The sequence below is a fragment of the Camellia sinensis genome, chromosome 10 (genome assembly GCF_055761805.1).
Source record: "Camellia sinensis isolate YWXY chromosome 10, ASM5576180v1, whole genome shotgun sequence".
Lineage (NCBI taxonomy): Eukaryota > Viridiplantae > Streptophyta > Magnoliopsida > Ericales > Theaceae > Camellia > Camellia sinensis.
In genome coordinates, this window is record NC_138970.1 from 73,865,329 (window position 1) to 73,888,672 (window position 23,344).

Below are 23,344 nucleotides of genomic sequence, written 5' to 3' on the forward strand. Positions count from 1 at the left end.
TGGAACCCAAAAATGAGTAAGCGGATTATGGATTGGTGATGGTGAATATAATGAATTAGTTGTGACAATAAAGGTAAATTGTGAGTGTTGTTCTGTAAATAAACAAGAGATTAAATTGAAAGGGGTTTATTAATCTTGTGTCATCTTGAAATGAAATTTTAGAGTGTAATTAACGGTGTAAATTGAGTATAGGAGAACCGTTAATAAATTAAAAAGGGAACCTGAACTTGAAGTGATGGAGTCTAATTAAATAAAATGAGAAGGAAAGAAGAATGAAAGAAAAAGAGGAATATTAAATATGGGAAATTAAATGAGAAATATTTTGGTATGAGTTAATAAATATAACAGAAATGTTTTGTAGCTCGAAACATATTCCCCATGAATGGCCCGAATTTCTAAAACGACGTTGTTTTCATTTTGATTTTATTTATTATTATTTTTTTCCTTTTTTCCTTTCCACTCGTGATCGTCGACGCCATGAGATGTCCGAGAGGAACAACCGCGATCTGAGCCGAGATCGAGGTGATAGAGAGAGGTTCTTTGCGGTACCAGAAGAATTGATTGAGGAATGAGAGGATGACGCAGGCTAGGGTTCTGAGAGTCCACATATAGAAGGTTACTACCGGCAAGGTCTGGTCGTCGGCGACCGGAACAGTCAGAGCTACCTACTCGATCGGAGAGTTCTCTTCCCCGTACGGTTCATGAGGTGATGTTTCAGAAGTGGAGGCATCAACTTGGTCTTCTTCTTCCTTATGAACTACACATTCAAGCAAAGAAGGTATGTACCGTTAGTTTACAAAACAACCATTGAGAAATTTCAGAGAATGAAGAAGTGAAGAAGATAAGTTCTTACTTAGTGGAGTTGAGATTTCCTAGGAAGATGTCATCTCTTCTTGATTCTCTCTCTCTCTGAGATTTCCCTTCCACTTCTTTCTCTTTTTCAAATTCGGGTGATTCGGGGGGCTTATTTTTGAGCTACGTAGCGGTTCTGTAAATATAAAATGATGTGGTTCCTCAAACATAAATGTTTTAAAAAGGACTTATGGTTTTCTAATGAAAAGGAATAGTTTTGATGGTTGAAGGTTTTCCTTAAATGTTCAAATAAATTTTGAGAAAAAGACACTCTATGTATGGTATTTTGAAATTATAAAATGTCACCCTACTATATGGTATCACATTGCATGCATGATCATTTCTATCTATGTGTTGGCTATTGATTTAGAACTATGAGATTCCTACTGGGCATTAGTGCTCACCCCGTGGTTGTTTTATCTTTTTATAGGAAGAAATTTTGGATTCATAAGTCGAAGAGTTACGAAGTTCATAAGTTTGTTTGTGTAATCTCATTGTGGATGTAAAGAAAGTAATTGTTGTATATAGATATTTGTGTTTATTTATTTGTAGCTTCTCAGTAGAAGATTGACCTGTATCATTGTTATTGTTGTACTCATTTGAGAGAAAAGGGAGCATGTATCATTGTATTTCTATTACTCAAAGGTAATGGATGTTTGTAATAAATTAAAAAAAAATGGACTTAATTTAAAGGCTTTGGTAATGTTTCCGAGTAATTAAAAATTGGGGCGTAACAGGATCAAGGCAATGTACAGATCAGGCGGTTTAACCTGAATGGATCAACTGATAATGCCGGATGGTTGAGTGATAAGTCAGACAAGGAGGAAGAAATTGGGATTAAACCAAAGGGAAAGGAAGTAGAGGTAGCTATAGTAGCCGGGAAGGCTGACGAAAAAGGAAAGCTGCTAGAGGGCACATGTGCGGGAAAACCAACCCAAGAAGTGGGTGTTGTGAAAACTACAGATACCGAATAAGAAGCTGCTGTAACATGCCCGAGGGGTACCCGTGCGCTTTAAACAGTTTGGACCCTCGATCACTTTGATATAGTCTCACAAGTGTAATATAAAACATAGACGAGAGTTCACATTTGGCAAATTTTAGAAAATCCATTTTATTGCAAAAAATATTTTTTCAGAAATGGACTGTGTCATCAGATCTCAGAGTCGTCACCTAATATTTTGGGAAATTAGGAAACCTATGACTCGTGCCAAGGCCACTGTTCGTCATAACCAAAGTTGTCTTGGTTCGGAACCTTAGGTATGAGAGGAGAATGCCATTAATTGAGCACCCCCACTCCCCCGATCAAAAGATCGGCCTTTACTAAACTATGATATGACTTTATTTACTTTATATGTTTATATTTTGATTATTTAATAAACCCTAAAAATTACTATGTGAAGCATACAAGTATAGACTATGTCATTTATTTTGGAATAATTTGATTTCATGTATTTTGAAAGAGTTTTGAAGATGTACAACTCAAAGAAATTGAGTCTACAGTCATGAAAACCAACATCATTCCAAATTAAGCGACACAACCTTCATCCACTAGCATTCACAGAGTTATATCACATAAGCAAATAACCTCATGGTAGAATGTTAAACATAGTAAGAAAAAAAACACACAAATGGGATACTAAAGCATAAAAACTTTCATGTTTGATGTCCCGCAAACAAGCTACAAAACAAAGTAAAACATGCATGATTTTATATACAAAATCCTAATACAATTCACTCATGAGATACAACTAAAGAGATACAACTAAAGATTCGGCTTCTAAAATATGACATGTGAATCATCTCAAGAACATGAGGTAACGCACATAATCACATATGAATTGATTAAATCCACAAATGCAAAATTAGCCGAATCAAGATACATGAAACATGGATGCAAAGGAAGGATATACTAAAAAAATAAAAATAAACATGATGCATATCCACAAATAAGGAAACCAAGTAAAAGAGCGGGACAGAAAGAAGTAGGGCGAGAAATTATTACAACACTTTGAATAAATTATTACAGACTAAATGAAAGAGTGAGGAGGAAATATTACAATAAAATAAAACAAAACCTCACAAAACACTCAAAATAAAAATAAACAAAATAAAAGCTTCATGTTCCTTGGAATCGTCGACGAAAATTGGTCAACATTGGGAGATTATGCCATCTTGTCCGAAAGAAGCTAACCGACCGGCCAAATAGACTGGCAAGCCAACCAGGCTGAGCAAAACCTGTCTTGTTGCGATACCAAGAAAAGGAACAAACAAGAAATATATAGGTGGCTTAACTAACCACTACCGGTTAATTTACAGCACAACTAATATGAAACACAAGCAAGCAAATAAGCAAAATAATAATTATAAGCTAAACAAACCACTTGGATTACAACAACACACTATGAAATATAAAGTATTGGATTATTACAAAACACTATGAAATAAGAAGTAAGAAAATAAATATGAGATAAACAAACCACTTGGATTATAACAAAACACTATGAAATATAAGAAGCAAGAAAATAAATACGAGATAGAAAATAAAAGAAAATGAAATACTATAAATTCACCTTCCAAAAAAAGATTGAACATCTTGATTTCCAAACTTCCTCTTGATCATCCTTAAGTTTAGGAAGTGTGTTCTCAATCCTCAATTCAAAACTAGAATGGAACTCTGGGTATGTATGGTGGAAAAATGACTACCTCTCTTATTTTTTTTTCTCACTTTCAACAACACTCACTCTTTCCTTTGATCAATCACTACTGAAATTCATTTGGAGGAGTTTTGGGGGTAGGAAATAAGGAATTTCTGTTTGTATGGAAGATATGGGGTGTATATGGAAGATATGAGTGTTTTTGGCTCAAAAACTAAATTTTTCTCTCTTTTCACCTTTTTCTCACTATTTTCTCTTCAATTTCGTGGTCCTCCCTCTCTTTTACAATATGATCATTCTATATAGGCAATGAGGGAGAGTGAAGGTGGAAGGTGGAAGAAAAGGTGGGAGACAAGAATATGATATAGGAAAACAAATTTTCAAGGTGGTTGCATAGGATACTCCTTTATAGATGCAAACAAAACCTCTTTTTGATAATGAGGAATGATTAGGTATGTATTTGATGATATATGGGTCGACCAACGGGGTAGGTGTAACAACCCTCACTTCAACTTAGTTATACTTGCATACATTTATGTATGATCTTGTTTTGTTATGTGCATTTGCAAATCCTGTCTTGTTTTGCTTGAGTGTTGCTGCATGCTTTGTTCTTGCCTGGTGTGTTACCGAGGTCATCTTAAGCCTAGACACCTTGGAACCTTTCCACACTTAGAACTATCTTGGAACTACTTCTGTTGACCTTCATCTTCACCCTGGCATATTGGCCGAGATGTCACCATCTAGGCCGAGGTGCGCGTCACCTAGGCCGAGATGTTATTATCTAGGCGTTCTAGATCCTTGATCCTTGCACTTAGTGATTTTGTTCCTGGAATGGTATGACCTAGACCGAGGTGTAGCACATCTAGGCCAAGGTGTGGCACAGCTTAGTCAAGTGTTGTCCTTCCTAGCCGAGGTCATTGTCACCTTAGTTGCCGAAGCTTTGTCCTTAGCCGATCTCATCACTTGCCGGAGTGCCTTGCCGGGTAGCTTGTTAGATGCGCTTTGTCTTACACATGTCTTGTCAATCTATCACCTTTTTTAGGAGAACCAACCAGCCGTTGCCACATGTCCGAGCTGAGTGTTAAGTCAGCCGGCAGAGGGAGAAACCTATCATTTGTTATATCCTTGTTTTTGAAGAGGAGAGAGAAGCTCTAGGAGAGGAAGAGGGGATTTCCAAGCTCGACCCCTAGAGATCGAACCGTTAGATCCATGTTCTAAGGTTAGATTCTTGATCTGCTCATGTTGTTTTTTATGTTCATGTTATTGCATTGCATGATTGAATATGATTTGTAAGCCATGCATTGCTTTGAAGTTTGGTTTTAGAAAGAGAAAATAGTATTCATGTATTCTTCAAGAAAAGTCACGATTTGATCCGAAAGTTTGTATCAAGATGCATGTTTTCCTGTTTGTTTTCATATGATCTTCAAGTATGGGTACCCAGGTCCATGTTTTCGAACTCATAACATGAAAATCCCAGATTTTGTAATAAAGAAGTTATGATTTTAGCATTCATGTTCTTCATGCTCTTCACGGGTGGAAACCCAGATCTCCAGACCTCACTTCCCTAAGTGTAGTCGCCGAGATCACTCTTACCAAGACCTCACACTTAGGCCAAGCATCGTACCTACCTTGGCCTACCTTGCATGATCACTTACACCTTTAGTTTGTCTTGTGCGCACCTCGGCATGCAGCCGCACGCCGAAGCCTAGGTAGCCACACCTCGGCCAGGAGGTGTGGAACCTCGGCAAAGACCTGGTTGGTACCCAGCATGTCTTCTTGACATGTAAAACAGTGTTTTGACTTCCAGCATGTTTTCCCGAGATCATTTGCATGCATGTAAGACTTGTTTTGAGAAGTATGTTCAGTATACTTTGCTATGTGTTTGTAGGACTTGGACCTTTGCCTTGATCCCGACGTCCGAAGAACTAAGTGAGTGGTATTTTTAATAAAGTTATGTTATAAAGATTTGATAAAGCTTTGTTTCATTTTGATAAAAGCATTTAATCAAGCATGAATGATTACCCTTATTTTTATGTATCAAGTAAGTTTTGTTTTGATGACATTCTCGGAAAGTCCTTAGTGCCAGGGGACTATAATGCAACTGCACATCTTGTTTTGAAAGTCCTTAGTGCCAGGGAACTATAATGCAACTGCACATCTTGTTTTGAAAATCCTTAGTGCCAGGGGACTATAATGCAACTGCACATCTTGTTTTGAAAGTCTTTAGTGTCAGGGGACTATAATGCAACTGCACCATTGTTTGAGATATCTCCCTTACTTTGTTTTGTTTTGCCACTAACGGTTTACCGCGTGGGTCTTGTAAGTTCAGAATATCATCCCTTGTATTATGTAGATGCTATTAACATCCAAAGTAAGTAAGTAAGTAAGTTTTGTAAGATCAAGTTGATGAACTAGATTCGTCCCACGTTTTGTACAAGCTATGATATGTATGTTTTGAAAAGACCTCGGTTATCATTCATTAAAACCTTTATTACTTATACCATTCACTGAGTATCCAAGCTCACCCTCCTTATGTATATATGTAGGTAACAAGTAAGAAGTCGGCTACGCCGAGATGTGTGTTTTGTATGTATGTTGTGTCGGCAGTGAGGATGCCGGCAATCTGGAAGATTATGTTTCTTGATTAGTAGTTCAAGTGTTTTTTTTTTGTATATGTCGGCTTGAGAAGCCTTTTATCAAGATGTAATATGTATTTTTGTACTTCATTTTATTTGTATTCAAGTTGTAAAGCTATGTAAAGCTGTATGCCACTCCATTTGACTTATGCACAGCTCTTATGGACTAACTAGATTTGTATATATTGCTTCCGCACTTGTGAGCCCCATATATTTATACTCTGATTGTGTGTAAATTTTGAAAGTTGGCCTTCGGTAATCTAGGATTACTGGCTATCACGGCACCATTCTACTAGGGGCGGTTTGGGGTCGTGACAGTAGGAGAGTGTCCCACACACAAGAAAAAAAATACAAAAAATACACCTTCTTTGCCTACTGGTTTGAAATGGTCAAATATTATTTGAGGGGAAATATAGCATAAGGCAAAACTTTGGTAGAGTGGTTAAGGTGTTGAGTGTGGAGTCTTAGGTTGGGGGTTCTCAAACCCCTTCACCATCATTCCTTAAATTCATTTTTTTAGGTAAAGACAAGTCAGCGCCACATCATCAGCAAAGACCAATCCAGTCATGCCATGTCAGCAAGGCCGCCACATCAGCGTCATAGTCAGCATTGATAGAATATTCTGCATATGGATGGAATATTCCTTGACTTAACAAAATATTTCCTCACATAACAGATTATTCCCTGAGTTTTGAAAATTACAATTTGGCCCAGAAGTTTCAAATAATTGTGTTGTAACTCAGATTTCAGGAGAATTTTTCAGTGAGGCTCCCGGAAGTGCAGCGAAGGTTGATCTCAACTAAACGAACCATTCTGGACACAACCGTGAGGTCAGAATATTCCCTTGGAAAGGTAATTTTTGGTTGTTTAGGGTTGAAAACAGGGCTCAAATTCTAAGTTTTCTTATTGAGGATTCTGTGAGAAACACCTTTTTATTTTGTCATCATAGGGTAATCAAAAAAAAGTGCCCAACTCTTAGGGCCGGTCAAAATGGGGTGTCTACAGCTGCGCTGAGGTAGTTTGAGAGATAAAGAATTGAAGGCTGCTAGAAAATCGCAACAGTGTGTCGCCTTGAGGGGGACACTTGTACTGTAAAGATGATTCGAGTGGAGCCAGACAACTGTTTGTCGGTAACTGATGGCGAGTGGTGGGACAATAACGATCTGCATCTGGCCCATACTGATGAAGACTGGGGAGACTGCATCCCAAATAATACATGGTATTTTGAGGAGATAGATCATCTCACTAGAAATGGGTGGGTATTTTAAGCCTCCACACTTGGATCAAGTAGAGCCATCAGGAAAAGACCGAGAGGTTGGGAAAGAAAATGAGAAGCGGTTAGAAGATGAGCTAGTTTTGAAGCAGCTCAAGAAAATCCAAGCCGATATCTCTATCTGGGGACTTCTTATGGCTTCACGGGTGCACCGACAGGCAGTATTGTCGGCAATGGACAAGGCTAAATTGTCCATTGATACTACGCCCGAGCAACTTGTGGGCTTGGTCTTTCCAAGTGGTGCCAAGCTAATGCTCACTTTCTTTGACAAGGAGCTGCCGCCAGAAGGGTCGGCTTACAACAAGCCATTATACATATCCATGGAATGCAGAGAGAAGTGGGTGTCAATGTTGTTAGTAGACACCGGTTCTGCCATTAATTTCTGTCATTCCCACACCGCCTGTGTGATAGGCCTTAAACCGGTAGACTTTATCCCTACGGCCCAGGTGATACGGGCATGAGACAACACGAGCAGAGAAGTCATGGGGACAGTGAAACTGAGAGTCCAAGTGGGCCAATCCAAGCAAGAGATCGAGTTCCACTTATTGGATGTGCCAGCTACCTTTAACCTGTTGTTAGAGAGGCTTTGGTTACATCACTTGAAAGTTGTCTCTTCCACCTTCCATCAGATATTGAAGTATCCTCATGAGGGAGGAGTAGCAACCGTTTTTAAGAACTCGTCTATACATCCCCTGCTAGAGGTAACTACACCATTGTTAGAGATCAATCATGGTGATAAGGATGTATTCCTCTTGGGATTCACTATGGCAAAAGCTTGAGTAATGCAGACAATATTAGCAGCAGATGAAGGCATGCACGTCAGTGCCCAGTCCATCTACTTCATGAACAAACTGTGGCATATTCCGAAAATGAGGCTCGGAAGAAACGGGTGGAAAGGTGTTACAGCACTAGCTGAGGTGCCACACAACCCGCATGCTTTTAGATTGGGCTAGGTGCCCACAAAAGAGGATTGGAGAAGAAAGGGGGAAGAAATAAGAGACAGAGCCAAAGCCAAGAGAGCTAGGAAGCACTATGAGCTTGTCCACAAGCCAATCCAGGAAACTCTGAATGGGCGTTTCGTTAAAGAGTAAGAGGATTTCCCCTTTTGTGGCTTTCCCAAGCCTTGGGCAAATTCTTCGAAGAAGCAAGTCCCTGGGTTTGAGATTTTATTTAATCATTAGCTGTAAGACAGTGATGAATAAAAGGGCTAAACCAAGCATCAATGCCAGCCGAAGCAAAGAAGATGATTCAGACAACAGCAAGGCTGAAGTAAGGGCAGCACTGGTCGATCTCCTGATAGATCCTGCGACCGACCTGGAGAACTTGGGGGATAACTTTACTATTTCTGTGATTAGGGAGGAACCGGGCGTGGACCCAACCAGTGGTAGTTTGGATGCATCGAGAGCACCGTGTCTTACTTGGCAACTGGAGGAAGGCTTTCTTTCCAGTTCAGAATTGAGTGATGAGCCAGAATCTGATTCCACTGAGTCTGTGGAGTCAGAATCAGATTCAAGTCAGTCCAAGGAGTCTGAGTCTGGCATTCCCGGGGGTGATAAGCCAGATGCCAAGGTCTTGTTGAGGTCCTCTTTTTCTTTCTCTTTTGAGTCTGTTGTAACCAAAGAACTAGAACTTATGAATGAAAACACTGCAGATTCTGTGTACTTCTCTGTGCCGCTGCTTTATTATATTGACCAATATTTTCAGAATTTTAATGAAAACGAAGAGGAAGAAATTCCTCTGGCTTTGAAAAACTTGATTAATCGAGAGGAGAAGAGGCATGCTAAACCCAGTATTGATGAAATCATTGCCATTAATGTGGGTACTGAGAAGGATCCACGCTTGGTCCAGATCGGGTCCACGTTATCTTTGGAAGAACGCCAGTGTTTAATCATTTTATTAAAAAATTTCAAAGATATTTTCACGTGGTCTTACGAAGGCATGTCTGGGATCGACCCTAAGATTGTACAGTATCGGATCCCTCTTGACCTTAAGGCTTAACTAGTCAAATAGAAATTGCGCAGAATTTGTCCAGATTGGACACTAAAAATCAAGAAAGAGGCCACCAAGCAGATTGATGCAAGATTCTTGTCAGTGTCTGAGTATTTGACCTAGTTGGCCAACATCCTCCTAGTTCCGAAGAAGAATGACAAAATCCAGGTTTGTGTTGACTTTAGGGACTTGAACTGAGCTAATCCGAAAGATGACTTTCCATTGCAGCACATTGATGAGTTGGTAGACTTCACCGCAGGCCATGCATTGCTATCGTTCATGGACGGGTTTTCCGGGTAGAATTAGATTTTGATGGCACTGGAGGACAGAGAAAAGACCGTATTCACCACGCCGTGGGGTACGTACTGCTATCGAGTCATGCCTTTTGGGTTGAAAAATGCTAGGGCTACATATTAGAGGGTTATGACCACTATTCTGCATGACATGATTCACAAAGAGGTTGAGGTGTATACGGACGACATGATTGTCAAGTCCAAAGAGTGAGAAGGTCACTACATCGCACTAGAAAAATTCTTTCAATGGATTAAGGAATACAGATTGAGGTTAAACCCACAAAAATGCACCTTTGGCGTGACAGCAGGGAAAATGCTGGGATTTCTGATCACACAGAGAGGAATTGAAGTAGATCCTTTCAAAATCAAGGCCATCTTAGAAATGCCACCACCGAGGACTGAAAAGGAGATGCGCGACTTTCTGGGCAAAGTGTAATTCATAAGACAGTTTATTCCCAAATTGATCTTGGCTTGTGAACCACTGTTTGGTCTCCTAAAAAAGGGAAAGAATTTCTAATGGGATGATCGATGTCAATTTACTTTCGAGCAGGTCAAGCAATACCTTCAGAATCCACACATGTTGTCGCCACCAGAACCAAGGAAGCCATTGATTTTGTATTTATCGGTAACAGACTTGACCATGGAGTGCATGTTACCTTAGGAATCTGAAGATAAAGTGGAGAAGGCCATCTATTTCTTGAGCAAGAAGATGCTGATGTAGCCCGCCTTTTTCACGCCCCCTTTCGGAAGCTCGAAAAGAAGCCCTACAGTTCGGACTCCTATGGTTCTGAATCTAATCTCACAAGTGCAATGTGAAACTGATAATCAGCAAAGAGTCCAAATCCGACAAATCATTTTGGAAAATTGATTTTAGGATCAAAAATACCAAAATTGGACTTCTTTGCCAAATACAGAGTCGCCACCTAAATATTTATTTTTGGAAAAATTTAGGAAACCCATGACTTGTGCCAAAGGCCACTTGTCCGTCATCACCAAAGTTGCCTCGGCTCGGGAACTTAGGTACGAGAGAGGAAGGTCATGAATTGAGCACCTGTAATAACCGTGTCCTGTACTATGTTAATTAATCATGATTATGGTTGTAATTATGTGTTTAATTTGAATTTGAGTGTTAATTACATGATTATATGTGATTTTGGCTTTGTATCTGTTCACCATGAAAAATCTATTACAATCTGTGCTTTGAACTGAAAATTAAAGGCCTTATCGGCCACAGAAACTGAAATTGATTACGCCATTGTAATCAGCATAATTTTTAGAGCCTACGGTGAAATTTAATTGAAAATTGATTCGGATCAAATAATTAGATTCAGAACGATTAATTAAGCTCTATTATTTAACTCTAATCAATTTGATTAAGAGAAAGACTATAAAAGGGACCAATATACACTTATATTCATTTGGTTGAACTCAAATTGAAGTCACACTCTAGAGAGAGAGGGAGAGGCCGGCTCTAGAGAGAGAAAGAGGGAGAATTGTGTATTTTGGCTCAAGGTTGTGAGATTGGAAAGCTAGGCTCAAGAATTAACTTCAATTGTGAGGATTGAAGCTCCTAGGTGAGTAATCAACTCTTAATTTATGAAGTTGAGTATGTAATTTTGTGAATTCAAGTGGTATGATAGCTCATGGCAAAGAATGAGTTGAATATGAAGTTAGAATGCACATGCATGCATGAAATTACTATGAATCACCATGAATTGCCATGAAATTGCATAAGCTAGCATGAATAATGTTGAACATGGAGAATTGGGCACCAATCTTCACATGCATGCATAATTTTCACGGGTTTCATAATAATAAGTGTCATTGGTAAGATGTGAAATAGAAATGAAGTCAAAAATTGACATGCATGTTTGATTATTGAAGATATGGAGCTTACATGAGGTGTGAATGCATGAGCCTTGATTATATAAAAGAAATATTGATTAATTTTGAAGATTGGACCATGATTTTGAATGATTGGCCTCATGTTGCTTACATCCATATGCTATATAATGTGTTTCCATGTTTTTGAGCCAAAATCATGCTCTTAAGGCCTTTGAATGTCAAGTTTGAAGTTCAAAATGGTTACTGGAAAAACCTAGAGCTCAGCATGTCCGCTCGAGTGGGGAAAGCGCTGCTAGAGCATGAAATGCAAGCTCCCAGCAGTTTTGCAGTCAGTAATGTCCGCTCGAGCGAGGAGCCATGTAGTTTGACTTGCAGCTCGAGTGTCCGAAGTCACGCTCGAGCGTAAAAATGAGGCAACTAGTACTTTTGCAAACCAAAGGGGTCCGCTCGAGCGGAGAAAGTTGCGCTCAAGCTGGGATCCCTGTTTCAGACATTTTGAAAAGTGGTTTTATGATATGTTTTTCGTTTTCTTTCATTTCTAAGTACTCTTAGGCATGCATTGAGCATTGTGAATGAGTTAAAATGATAAGAAAAAAGCCTAAGAGGAATGTATGAATTAAGAACAGATTGAATCGTTTGTGACCCATATGTATTATGTAATGTGTAGGGTCGAGTTCAAGGGAAAATCCACTGGTAGAACACTGTGAGTAATATTTTAGTAAAGATATTTTCAAGTATGTTGCTTTCCAAATGCTACTTCTGTATAAGTTTCATGGATTTGTTGATTTGAAATATGAATGAGTATTCTATATGCCTAATTTTATATAAGGCCGTTTAATACGTTTGATATATTTAAATTGGGCCTAAGGCCGTTTGCCGCTTTCTGTTTGTCGTTTGCCGTTTGCTGTTGATATGTTTGATATATCTGAATTGGGCCTAAGGCCGTCGGACATGAATGATTGGGCCAAAGGCCATCGGACATGAATGATTGGGCCAAAGGCCGTCGAACATAAATGATTGGGCCAAAGACCGTTGGACATGAGTGATTGGGCCAAAGGCTGTTGGACATGAGTGATTGGGCCAAAGGCCGTTGGATATGAACGATTGGGCCAAAGGCCGTCAGACATGAATGCAAAGATGGGCCAAAGGCCGTTTGAATATGTCATTTGATATGTTGGAATACCGTGATGGGCCAAAGGCCGTTTGAATGAAAAGGATCATGATCATGAATATGAAATACGCATGGATATGAATATAAAGAAAATAGGCCCGCGGCCGTTTGATACGCCTAATATGTTTGAATTGGAACCGAGGCCGTTCGATATGTTTGAGTTGGACCAAATGTCGTTTTGAATAGAGAGTTGGTTGGACCAAAGGTTGTTTCGTATAGATGGACCCGAGGTCGCATTGTTTTATATAAGAATTGGACCTGAGGTCGTTTTGCATATGGATATGATGTGTTGGACCCGAGGTCGTCTTGCTTGTTAAGATTGGTAAATCTGATGTGAATGAGAATAGTGGTTTAAATGTTTACATTACGAGTATGATTCATTTATGAACGAATCTCATTCATTAACCTCTTTATTTTGATATTATTCACTGGGCATTAGCTCACTCTCATTTACATGTGTGTAGGTGAACAAAGGGACGTTCAACCCCAGCATTAGTGGAATTTAAAGAGGAACCCAAGTTTTGTGAAGTCAGCCCAGGTGCCTTACGCAAGAGGCTTTGTTTATTATCTTTTGCTATTTCTATTGGTCATGATAGACCGTTTTTGTGTATAAGCTTTTGGTTTAGCTGACTATGTGTTTGAATGATCCTGGGTGTACAAGATGTTAACTACTGATGTGTGGTGTGAGTTATTATTAAGTACATGTGAAATGTTTTGATATGCCACGTAAGCATAGTTCATTGGACAAAATTTTAAGTTTGCTTCCGCATCTGGCCCCATATTATTAATTATTAATCGATATCAGGTTTGAGGTTGTAGGTAATCCTATGATTACTGGCCGGTTATGACCTTAATCTATAGGGACGGGTTCGGGTCATAACAACACCCCTGCTCGCCCGATCAAAGATCGGCCTCTACTAATCATGATATGATTTTCATAAGCATTATGTGCTCTTATTTCGGTTATTAAGCTAGCTTTACTGCGTGATACGCACAAGCAAGTATAGACTAGTTTGCTCAAGTTGGAAAAATTCAACTCATATTTGTTTGAGAAAATGGTTTGAATTTGCCACCCCAAGTGGGCTTAAAGTTTGCGGATTTGCCACTAAACATAGTGGGCTTAAAACAGTTTTGCCACTCAATAAAGTGGGCTTAAAACGCACATTCGTTGAATCGTTCCAATTCAAACAACAGGCTTTCATCCACAGGCAGTTTATCATTTAAGCACATAGCCTTATGGGAAGCATGCTAAACATGGCAACATTCACATTAGTACTCTAAGCCAAGAAAATATGAGTTAGAAAAATGTAATGACCCCAAAATCCAAATTGGAGATTACCTTTATGGCCTTATGGGTTAATGCATTTTAATTTAATGATATCTGTTCAAATTGAGGAATTATCTGTTGAGCCACGACTTTAAAATTGAAATTACCGACCTTTACGGGTTCAGAAATCACAATTAAGTACTTGGGTGTGTTAATGGGAATTTTTAGAACTATTTGAGAAAATTAATTGGAAATCCAATTTGTCTGATACGTTAATGCACGTTTGGGTGGTTAACTTGGTCCTGCAAATTGAAAGCCTTAGAGGCTTCAGAAACCAAAGCAGAGGACATATTTATGACCAGCACAATTTTTAGAGTCACCTGGGAACTTTAATTGAAATTTGATTTCCTGCGATTCATAAGGCCACATTTGGCTCTTCCTATTGTGTTAAGCCATGTGTGTGTTTATTTATATATATATATAGATGTGCCTTTGAGTGGTTGATCTCATCTTTTGGGAGCCCAAAATATCTAAAAAGAGAGAAAAGAGAACCGTGAGAGAAAAAGAGAGAGAGAGACCAAGATTCTTGAAGAAAAGCTCAACAATCATGGGAGTTTGAAGATGATTGAAGGGAATTGAAGAAAGAGAAGGAAGCTCACCCATGGAAACTTGGGGGAAATTGAAGAGAGCTAAGAGATAGACAAAGATTAAGCTAGGTATGATAATCTATCTTGAATCCTTATGTTTAAAGCATCAATTACATGAAATCAAGGATTGATATGGAAGATGTGAACTTTGAACCCCAACTATGGCTATTTTATGCCCTTGTGTTCTTGTGCTTGGGAATTGAGTAGTATTTTGAGGTTATGATGTTTGATGGAGATTAATAATGTAAAATTTATCATGTATTAAAGAGTTTTAGGCTTTGATTTGCATGAAATTGAGGTTTGATTTTGAAAATGAGAGGTTCCAAAATTTTCAGCCATTTTCGGACTGCAAACTGCCCAGGGCCGCACGTGCGGCTCTGTTTCCCGCACGTGCGGGAGACAGCTCTGTTCAGCCAACTTTGAATAAGCATATCTTTTGCCTCCGGACTCCGTTTTGAGTGATTCTTGAGCCTAAAATCAAGCCCCGGAAGTCTAGTTTTCAATGGTGGTGACGAATAAAGTTAACTCTTTAATCCACATTCTATCCCATTACCCATTATACAAGTGCAACCAAAACACTAAGTCCCCTAGTCAATTTACTAGTTGATAATACTTACCGAACAATTACCTTGGACCAAACCTCGACACATACACACGACACTTACAAGGCTTTCAAAACAAAAGAAGTTCTCAACATCCTCTACCCGAGTCATAGAACACTACATTCTGAACTACTCTCTTAACCAACCTAGAATTCTACGTAAGCTAAAACACTGCCCATCTTTGAAGACAATCACCTCCCCACCGTCATTCTAAACCTCAACGAATAAACACTAAACCACTGTAACCCTACACATAGGTCACACACCAACCATAGGTTACATACCCGACCAACCTTTCTGAAAACATCTCTTAACTTAACCAGAATTGAGGTACACATCTCTCGCATCCAGATATAATAAATAAATTCTAGAACTTAGGAAATGTCCGAAGTACCACTGCCCAAAATACAACACAAGGTGTTGAGAACACACCACCGACCAAACACTAATAACCAATACTATGATAAGGGACTAACATCCCTTCACAAGAACCAACCAACCAGATAATACCAAGATCCGCTAACATTACCTACCATCAAGGTACAAGTCTACACCTAACGAAACCATACGCTATTCTCAAAACATGACTAATACTAAGTCTCTCTATACCCAGAATAAAAGAATACTCCACCTTTGCATACATCCCTACACTACACTATACCAGTTTACTAGGTCAATCCTAGACCAGCCCACCACAATAACCCGTCGCCAAAACACCAACTCAAAACCAATCACACCATCTACGATCTCCTAACACATCTTATGCCTCACCAAATTTTCCACAACAACGATAATTCTACCTAGTATTCGACCAATTGCCTCACCTAACTACAGGAAACAAACACGCCTATTCCAACCAATCATACACCATCTACAATGAACAACTTATGGCCTAAATGGCCCAACTAACCTCACCAACCCCGAGAAAAGTCAAACCACTACACCACATCCAACCAACCACACCCCACAACACGGGTTTCTAGGTTATCAATGCCGAATCGGAACCATACACCACCACTACCATCATATACAACTTCAAATCTATCTCTTCGTGTTCCAGAAATTCTGACACCACCTACATCCTTTATACCTGACCAACCGAGGTCATGACTAACTCTAAAACCGTACTAGCCCAAAGATTACCAACCAACACCAAACACACACGATGCCACCCAAGTGAGCATCAGAACTTAACCCTCACATGCCATCACAAAGGACTCAAAAATAGTACCGTCTCTCAAAGACATACCAACCGCCACCAAGGTAACCAATGTTAACTCACAACCAACACTAATACATAATCAATATAGCATACACCGAGGTACCCACTTTGAGTTCACTACTTCTTTCCAAATGTCTCTATAAAAGAGTGAATACCCACAACCTAGGATACATAACACTAGTACCCTTTCCCGAAATACTGGCACAATCACATAACAATTATTCGAACAACCACACTAAGACTCCACTAAAATCACACATCACCTACCATATAACACATAACACATAATCGTGTTAAGTCTACAAAGATAGTTATTCCTTCCAGCGCTCGCTTAGATTTCCCATTAGAAACAACGTTTATCAAGCGCGTTTCCAACAAGACCTCCAAATTAGTCAACTAGACACCGAATAATATCTATGAATCTCAACGCCATACCCACATAAAATGCAACACATGTTATCACTTAGCACACAACATAAAAATGTCCTTACCGAACATGATAATTCCACTATGGCTAACCACTTCCCATGAGCCCAAGGTTTTCAAACCCGGTTAGCTCTGATACCAAGTTGTCATGCCCCGGATTTGCACGGCCTGACTCATGTGAATAAACCACCCAACGATGAATAATAAATAACAACTCTCATACAAATGAATATAATATAGTCACACAATATATGCATTTATCTGATATTATACATTCCTAGATACAACATCTAAGTCTAATGAATGTTCCGTAACTAAAAATATACATAAATGTTATAAATTAAATTGAATACTCTAAGGATTAGATCATACACAAAGGTGTAACCCTTACAAGAATGGCACACGACCAATAAATAACATAAATGACCCGTTGCACACAAATTACTGAACCACCCTACACGGTTCCGAACACAACTTCATGTCACAGTCCACATCCACACATGTACACTTGAAAAAAAAATTTAGCCATGTACGGTAAGCATAAAGCCTAGTAAAGAATATTTCAAAAACTAAACATGCTCCACCAGCATAAATGACCATGATGCAATACATATATATAATATGACCAAATGCATTTTCAAATCTATTTGATTTCTCAACAAGATCTTTTCTTTCAAATTACCAAAACCTTATGTTTAATCAAAACGTTTTCCAAGTTCAAATCATCTGTTTAATATAAAAACCCTTTCCAAAATATCTCAATACCAACCAGTAAATACATTGCTAAATCAAAAGTGAATACATCGCCACACAATAGCAAATACATTGCTAAAACCTTTTTCAAAAACATCATTTCAAGCCAAAACAATAAAAATAAAATGGGTAAATCTCCAAGGCTAGTGTTCATACGAGTAATTATACATATCACAAGGTCATTTTTATCGATGCTAACCGGAAGGCTTGACACCTACAACGCGGGTTTAGGTCTTTCACCATGGACACACAGGCTAACTTAATTCTGTTTTAACACCCCCTGATAGCTTTACCACTTTATTTACATTTTTCCAATAGCACAACACAGGTGGTTCAAAATATTGTTTTCCCAAAACATTGCAAATGTTCCAAAACAAAATACAAGAATTTCCAAAACCTCTTTCCAAACATACGATTTCAAATTTGAAAAATCTATTACATGCTCCATGATATGAATGATTTCAAATTGTCTAATCCACATGCAATAATTAATAGATAACAATACAAATATATTTTTCCAAAAGAGTAACAACACCCATTTTCAAAATCCCATAACAATTTCCTTTCCATCTCTTTCCAAACAAACCATTTACAAAAATATCAATCTAACTCCCAAAACAATATCATTTAGGGTTTTTTTTTACAAATTGGGGCTTTTCCCCATTTAGAAATCCATATGCAATTTGTATACCGAAAATAATCACAATAGCATAACTATAGCCCAAAAAACCCTAAATTTCACAACAACCCTCAAGCCCAAAATAACATTTCAAAGTCAACCAAATGACTACCAAATATAAATAACAAAATACACTACCGAACTCATATTGAGTTTAGGAAATAGACACTACCTCTTAAAGCGAAGAGAAGAACTCAGAAAAACTCAAAATCGATGAAACCATGAAACTCTTGGATCAAAAGAAAGCCCTTGATGAGATCTACAATATTCTTAAAGGACCAAGGTGAAAAAATGTCTCTAACCTAGTAGATCTAGAGATCTATGTAAGAAAGTTGAGTTTCTAAGAGAGAAAGAGAGAGATTCATGGTTTAAAGAGAGAAGAGAGAGAGAAAGTGAATGAGAAAAGTATGTTTGGGGTCTATTTATAGTGATAGAATAATAGCCCTAAAGTCAAAGAAAAGAATAAGTCAAATCCCAAAAAGTAGAGCCCAAAATCGAACTAAAAAATTTAGAAATAACTTACAGGGGTCGACGCTCAAGACAATGGCGTTGACCCTCAAGAAGAAAATGCTAAGACACTAATGTGTTCAGTAGATAAAAGTTGACCCTAGGAACCCGTGGTGTCAACTCTATATTTCAGTAGACAACCAGAAGAAAACAACAAGGGAAGGGTTGACTTTAGGAGCTCAGGGTGTCGACCCCAAAAACCAGTAGGGACACCAGAACAAATTTTCCAAGGAGGTGTCAACCCCCAAGAAGACTAGTGTCGACACCAGAACAAATTTTCCAAGTTCCCAAAGAACTTTTCAACAAAAACAAGCACGAATGAACAATCTCAATAAGTCTAAATCGAATTGTACTCCTCCAAAACCAAAATACAACAACTCCAAAAACTCCCAAAATGAAAATAAAGGAATTAAATACACTTTCCAATAGTTTAAAGGAGACAAGTGCTATATGTACACTACTCTTATTCCATGATGGGTTGGACACATTCTTTTGTTGTCGAGAGAAGAAATGCCACAAGTTAAAAGAAGTTTATTATGTGATTGACTTGTATGGTGATGATATATAATATATATTGGAGGATTATAGGGAAGGTGACAAAAGTTGCAAAAAAAATAGTTGTATTTGTCAAAAGTTAGAAAACTTTGAAATTTTAGGTGGTTATGAAATTAAAGCACTTGATAAAATGAATGTTATGGAAATTTTAGAAAGATACATATTAGGCTGATGGAAATTAATTAGATGCAAAAGGTGGTGAAATAAGAGGGAAAATGTTAAAGTAAATGAGAATGACCCTGAGTTAGTGATATCAGCATGTTATAGGATCTTTCTCCTATAATGGTAAAATTAGTGTTAGGAAATCGTCTCTTTCTAACTAGGATCGGTGAGAAGCGAAATAATAAATAAGAAAGATAAAATGAATCAAACAAATCACACATATACACAAGAACACAATGATTTACGTGGTTCATCCCAGAATATGGTTACATTCTATAATCAGAAAACAATCAACTTGTTTGGTTCGGATTTTTAGGATTCACTTTTCAGAAAATTAAATTTTTTTGTTTTCTGTATTTTTTTTTTCATTGGATTTTTTTAATATTCTAAGCAATTTCTTTTTTTTAATTTTTAGATACAACTAACATAAATACACTTAAAAAGTATAATATTTGTGAAAAAAAAAATCTTTAGAAAATTCACTAAATGCCAAAAATACAAAATAAATAAATACAAGAATTCAGTACATTTTTTTAATATTCTTGTGTATTTAATACAACTTTCTTAATCTAAAAGATGTGTCCCCTTCATCTATTTATAAATATAGAATCAGGGCAACGCAGAAGTAATAGAGAAATTACTAAAGTACCCAAATCCCTTATTGGAAATTATTAAGGTGCCCAAACTCCTTATTGGACTTAGGGTTGATTGGACAGTACTTATATGTTCCACAAACCCAATAGTTAGCAACTCAATCATCTATATATAAATCTGTCTATCAATTGGTTAATGAAGAGATAAGGAATTGTGTATAAAAGTGAACAAGATGGAATACCTATTAGCCACAATTGATGAATAATGGTTATAAAAATATTTTATTATATATAATTCACATTTATAATATAAACTCAAATTCTAATATAATAATATATTTTTTTATTATAACATGACATGTTTTGAACAGAAGTTAACCTTAGAAATAAATTGAGAAAAACTTAAAATATGAGCCTTATTGTGGAGAAAAAAAAAAAGAAAATCAAGGGCCTTAACGAGAAAATGACCAAATATACATATACATACGATAAAAGTGTAACTTACTAGTCTCTTACATTTTCTTCAAATATCGGGAGCTCAGTGTAATTTACACAAAATAAAATCATAAAGAGGCCTAGTAGGCTTTCCATGGAGAAACAATCCACATTGGGCCGAATTCCGCTTACTTGATTGGGCTCTGGCCGAATCGAAACCCGAACTGATCTAGGATCACTGGAATTTTCCTTGAAAACCCTAACCCTAATCTTAACCCAGGGTTTTCAAGAGAGCACGTAAAACCCTAATTTAACACATTGTAGTTGCTGATCAAGGAGGACAAAGCTCTCGAATCGCTCGAAAAACCCAAAAAAAAATGGGTGGAAAGTGCCCACACAGGAAGGTTAAGAAGAGAAGATACTCTCACAAAACATCTCGGCGCACCAAATTCGAGCTCAAAGATATCCTTTTTCACTTTCTCGCTCCTTTTCTCTTCAAATTCTTCTCGATTTTCCTGTTAATTTTCGTTGTTTCTGGAATTTCATGGAAAAATTTCGTGCTTTATGGTTAATTTTCTTGACTACGAGTGTGTGGATCACGCGACGATGCTGTTTATGAGGAGCTTCGGAAGCCAGATGACGAGAAGAAGCCCTTGCCTGTGGATGAAGATCTTCCCGGGATGGGCCAGTATTACTGCATACACTGCGAGTAAATTTTATATTTTTCCCCTCTATTATATGCGTTTGTTTTTGTAATTGTATATTTATGCATATATTTGTTTTGTTTTTTAATTCGTGTGATTTGGATTTTGATTAAATTTGTCTACTTTTCCCTCTCTCTCTCTCTCTCCAGTCGATACTTTGCAAGTGTGGCGGTAAGGGATGAACATTTCAAGACGAAACGACACAGAAAACGGTACAGACTTCTGTGTTTATATATATACATATATATTGTGTTTTTGAATGTTTATGTTTTCTTGTTGATGAGCTTGTAAGTTTTTAAGGATTACATTGTGAATTTCTTTTTTTTCTTTTTTTTTGGGGATTATAATTGAGGCAATTGAGTCATAAACATGCTCGAGTTAACTTAGAGAATTATATCAAATTCAACCTTATCCAATTCAAGGACTGGAAGGTATGTAAACAGGCAAGGATTAAATTGTGATTTGTTTTGGTTTTGTGCAATAATTGAGGTGAAATTCGTATTTTAAGCGAATCTCGGGGGGTTTATTTGTAATTTACCCATTATTTTATAATTAGATCTTAAGTTACTTTGTTCAAACTTGTGATGTGTTCTATGTGTTTAAGCAATAGACATGTGTGTCCAAAAGTGTGTTTGAGTCTAAATTTTATTTTAAAAGAATAATAGGACTTGTTTAAACATGTGTCCAACATGTGTCAAAAAATCCAACATTGGACACGGACACGAACACGAACACGGACACGCCACCGTCTTAGAAGTTAGAAGGGTCCGTGCTTCTTAGGTTACTACTATTGCAATTCCAAAATGGGTGGCTACTAGTAGTGGTGTGGTGGTGGTGGCTGTTGGAGGATCCTAATATTTGTTTCAATGGTTAAAGGCCTTTCTAGTTCCAGGGCCAATAAAGCTCAAAAGTGCTTGGATTTTGCTCTTGCTACCTTGACATGATGTGGACCGGCTGAAGTGGTTAAAAGATGGAAGCAATAAATATCTCCTTGACCAATTGGGCCTCTGGAAGGACTGGATAGATTTTCTATTTATACAACTTGTATCTAGCAGGGATCAAGAAGTGTATTCCAATGTTAATGCCTAGATTTGTCTTTAATGACTAATAGTGTACACCATTGCCTTTTTACCTTCTAAATTTTGAACACCTCTTTATAATTTCCTTTGTTTGTTCAACCGAATGCTTTCCTCTTTCTTTAGTGACTTTAGTGTAGTATACAATTCCCTTTTTGTTTTCTAAATTTTAAGCCATCTCTTTAAGTTGTCGTTTCTTTGTTCTGCTGATTGTCAAGGAAGAAATTTGGGTTGTCTTCTTCCTTTGTTCAGGCTTTTAACTCTCCACATCTTCACCATGAAACCTTGACAGTTACAAATAATGATTGCTTACTATATTTGTTTTGGAAAATTAGCAGAGAAGGTTTAAGATTACAAGACTTCTGTTAATGCAGTGTGAAGCAAATGATGGGGCCTGCACCACATACGCAACTTGATGCTGACCTAGCTGCTGGGATGGGCATGCCAGATAATGGTCCAAAGCTAATGTCAATGTGAGCTCCCAGTTTTTGGTTTGTCCGTGGATATTTTTTTAAAGTTAATGTTCAATGGGCTGCAAACTGCACTCTTTATGTTTAAATTGGCAATGTTAAGATCCTCATTACAGTTAAGAATGATCTATCTTGTCACTTTTATGTTTATGTAGCAAATAATTTTAAATCAATGTTCTGGTTTGCGATCTCATTTGTTGTGTTGTTATATGCTTTTCAGAGCAGTTCCTTTGCTTCATATTATTTCAGTTTCTTTTTAATCATATTTGAAATTACTAGGCCTCTATGCCACATTTGTTTGCGGGGCAGGAAAAGGAGAGGATAAGAGGTAAGGGAACATCTAGGCCCTACTTAATTTTTAATGCTGGGTTTGATTGTTGGATAAGAAGGTTGGGATTATAGGTGAGGAACATCTAGGCCCCACATGTTTTTTTTTTTATAATCTGAAGCTTGTTTAGCACGATATAAAAACTCCAAATAACTATAATATTGGTATAGGGGATTAAATGAGAAAAAAAAAAATTGGGATTAAG

At 37.6% G+C, this 23,344-nt stretch overlaps 1 protein-coding gene across 1 annotated transcript; it reads left to right on the forward strand.

Moving 5' to 3' along the window:
• Positions 1–20,807: 20,807 nt before the first annotated feature.
• On the forward strand, positions 20,808–23,004 carry LOC114302630 (zinc finger (C2H2 type) family protein). The gene is made up of 4 exons (XM_028247684.2): positions 20,808–21,023; positions 21,162–21,270; positions 21,415–21,477; positions 22,716–23,004. The coding sequence occupies exons 1-4, from the start codon at positions 20,939–20,941 to the stop codon at positions 22,816–22,818; spliced, it is 360 nt and encodes a 119-aa protein (XP_028103485.1). The 5' UTR covers positions 20,808–20,938; the 3' UTR covers positions 22,819–23,004.
• Positions 23,005–23,344: the final 340 nt, after the last annotated feature.

Bases quoted from the DNA above. Each gene is read 5' to 3' on its own strand.
- LOC114302630 (XM_028247684.2), top strand. From the start codon at position 20,939: ATGGGTGGAAAGTGCCCACACAGGAAGGTTAAGAAGAGAAGATACTCT. The intron at 21,024-21,161 runs ATATCCTTTTTC...TGTGTGGATCAC, and splicing joins CACCAAATTCGAGCTCAAAG to GCGACGATGCTGTTTATGAG. The intron at 21,478-22,715 runs GTACAGACTTCT...CTGTTAATGCAG, and splicing joins ACGAAACGACACAGAAAACG to TGTGAAGCAAATGATGGGGC.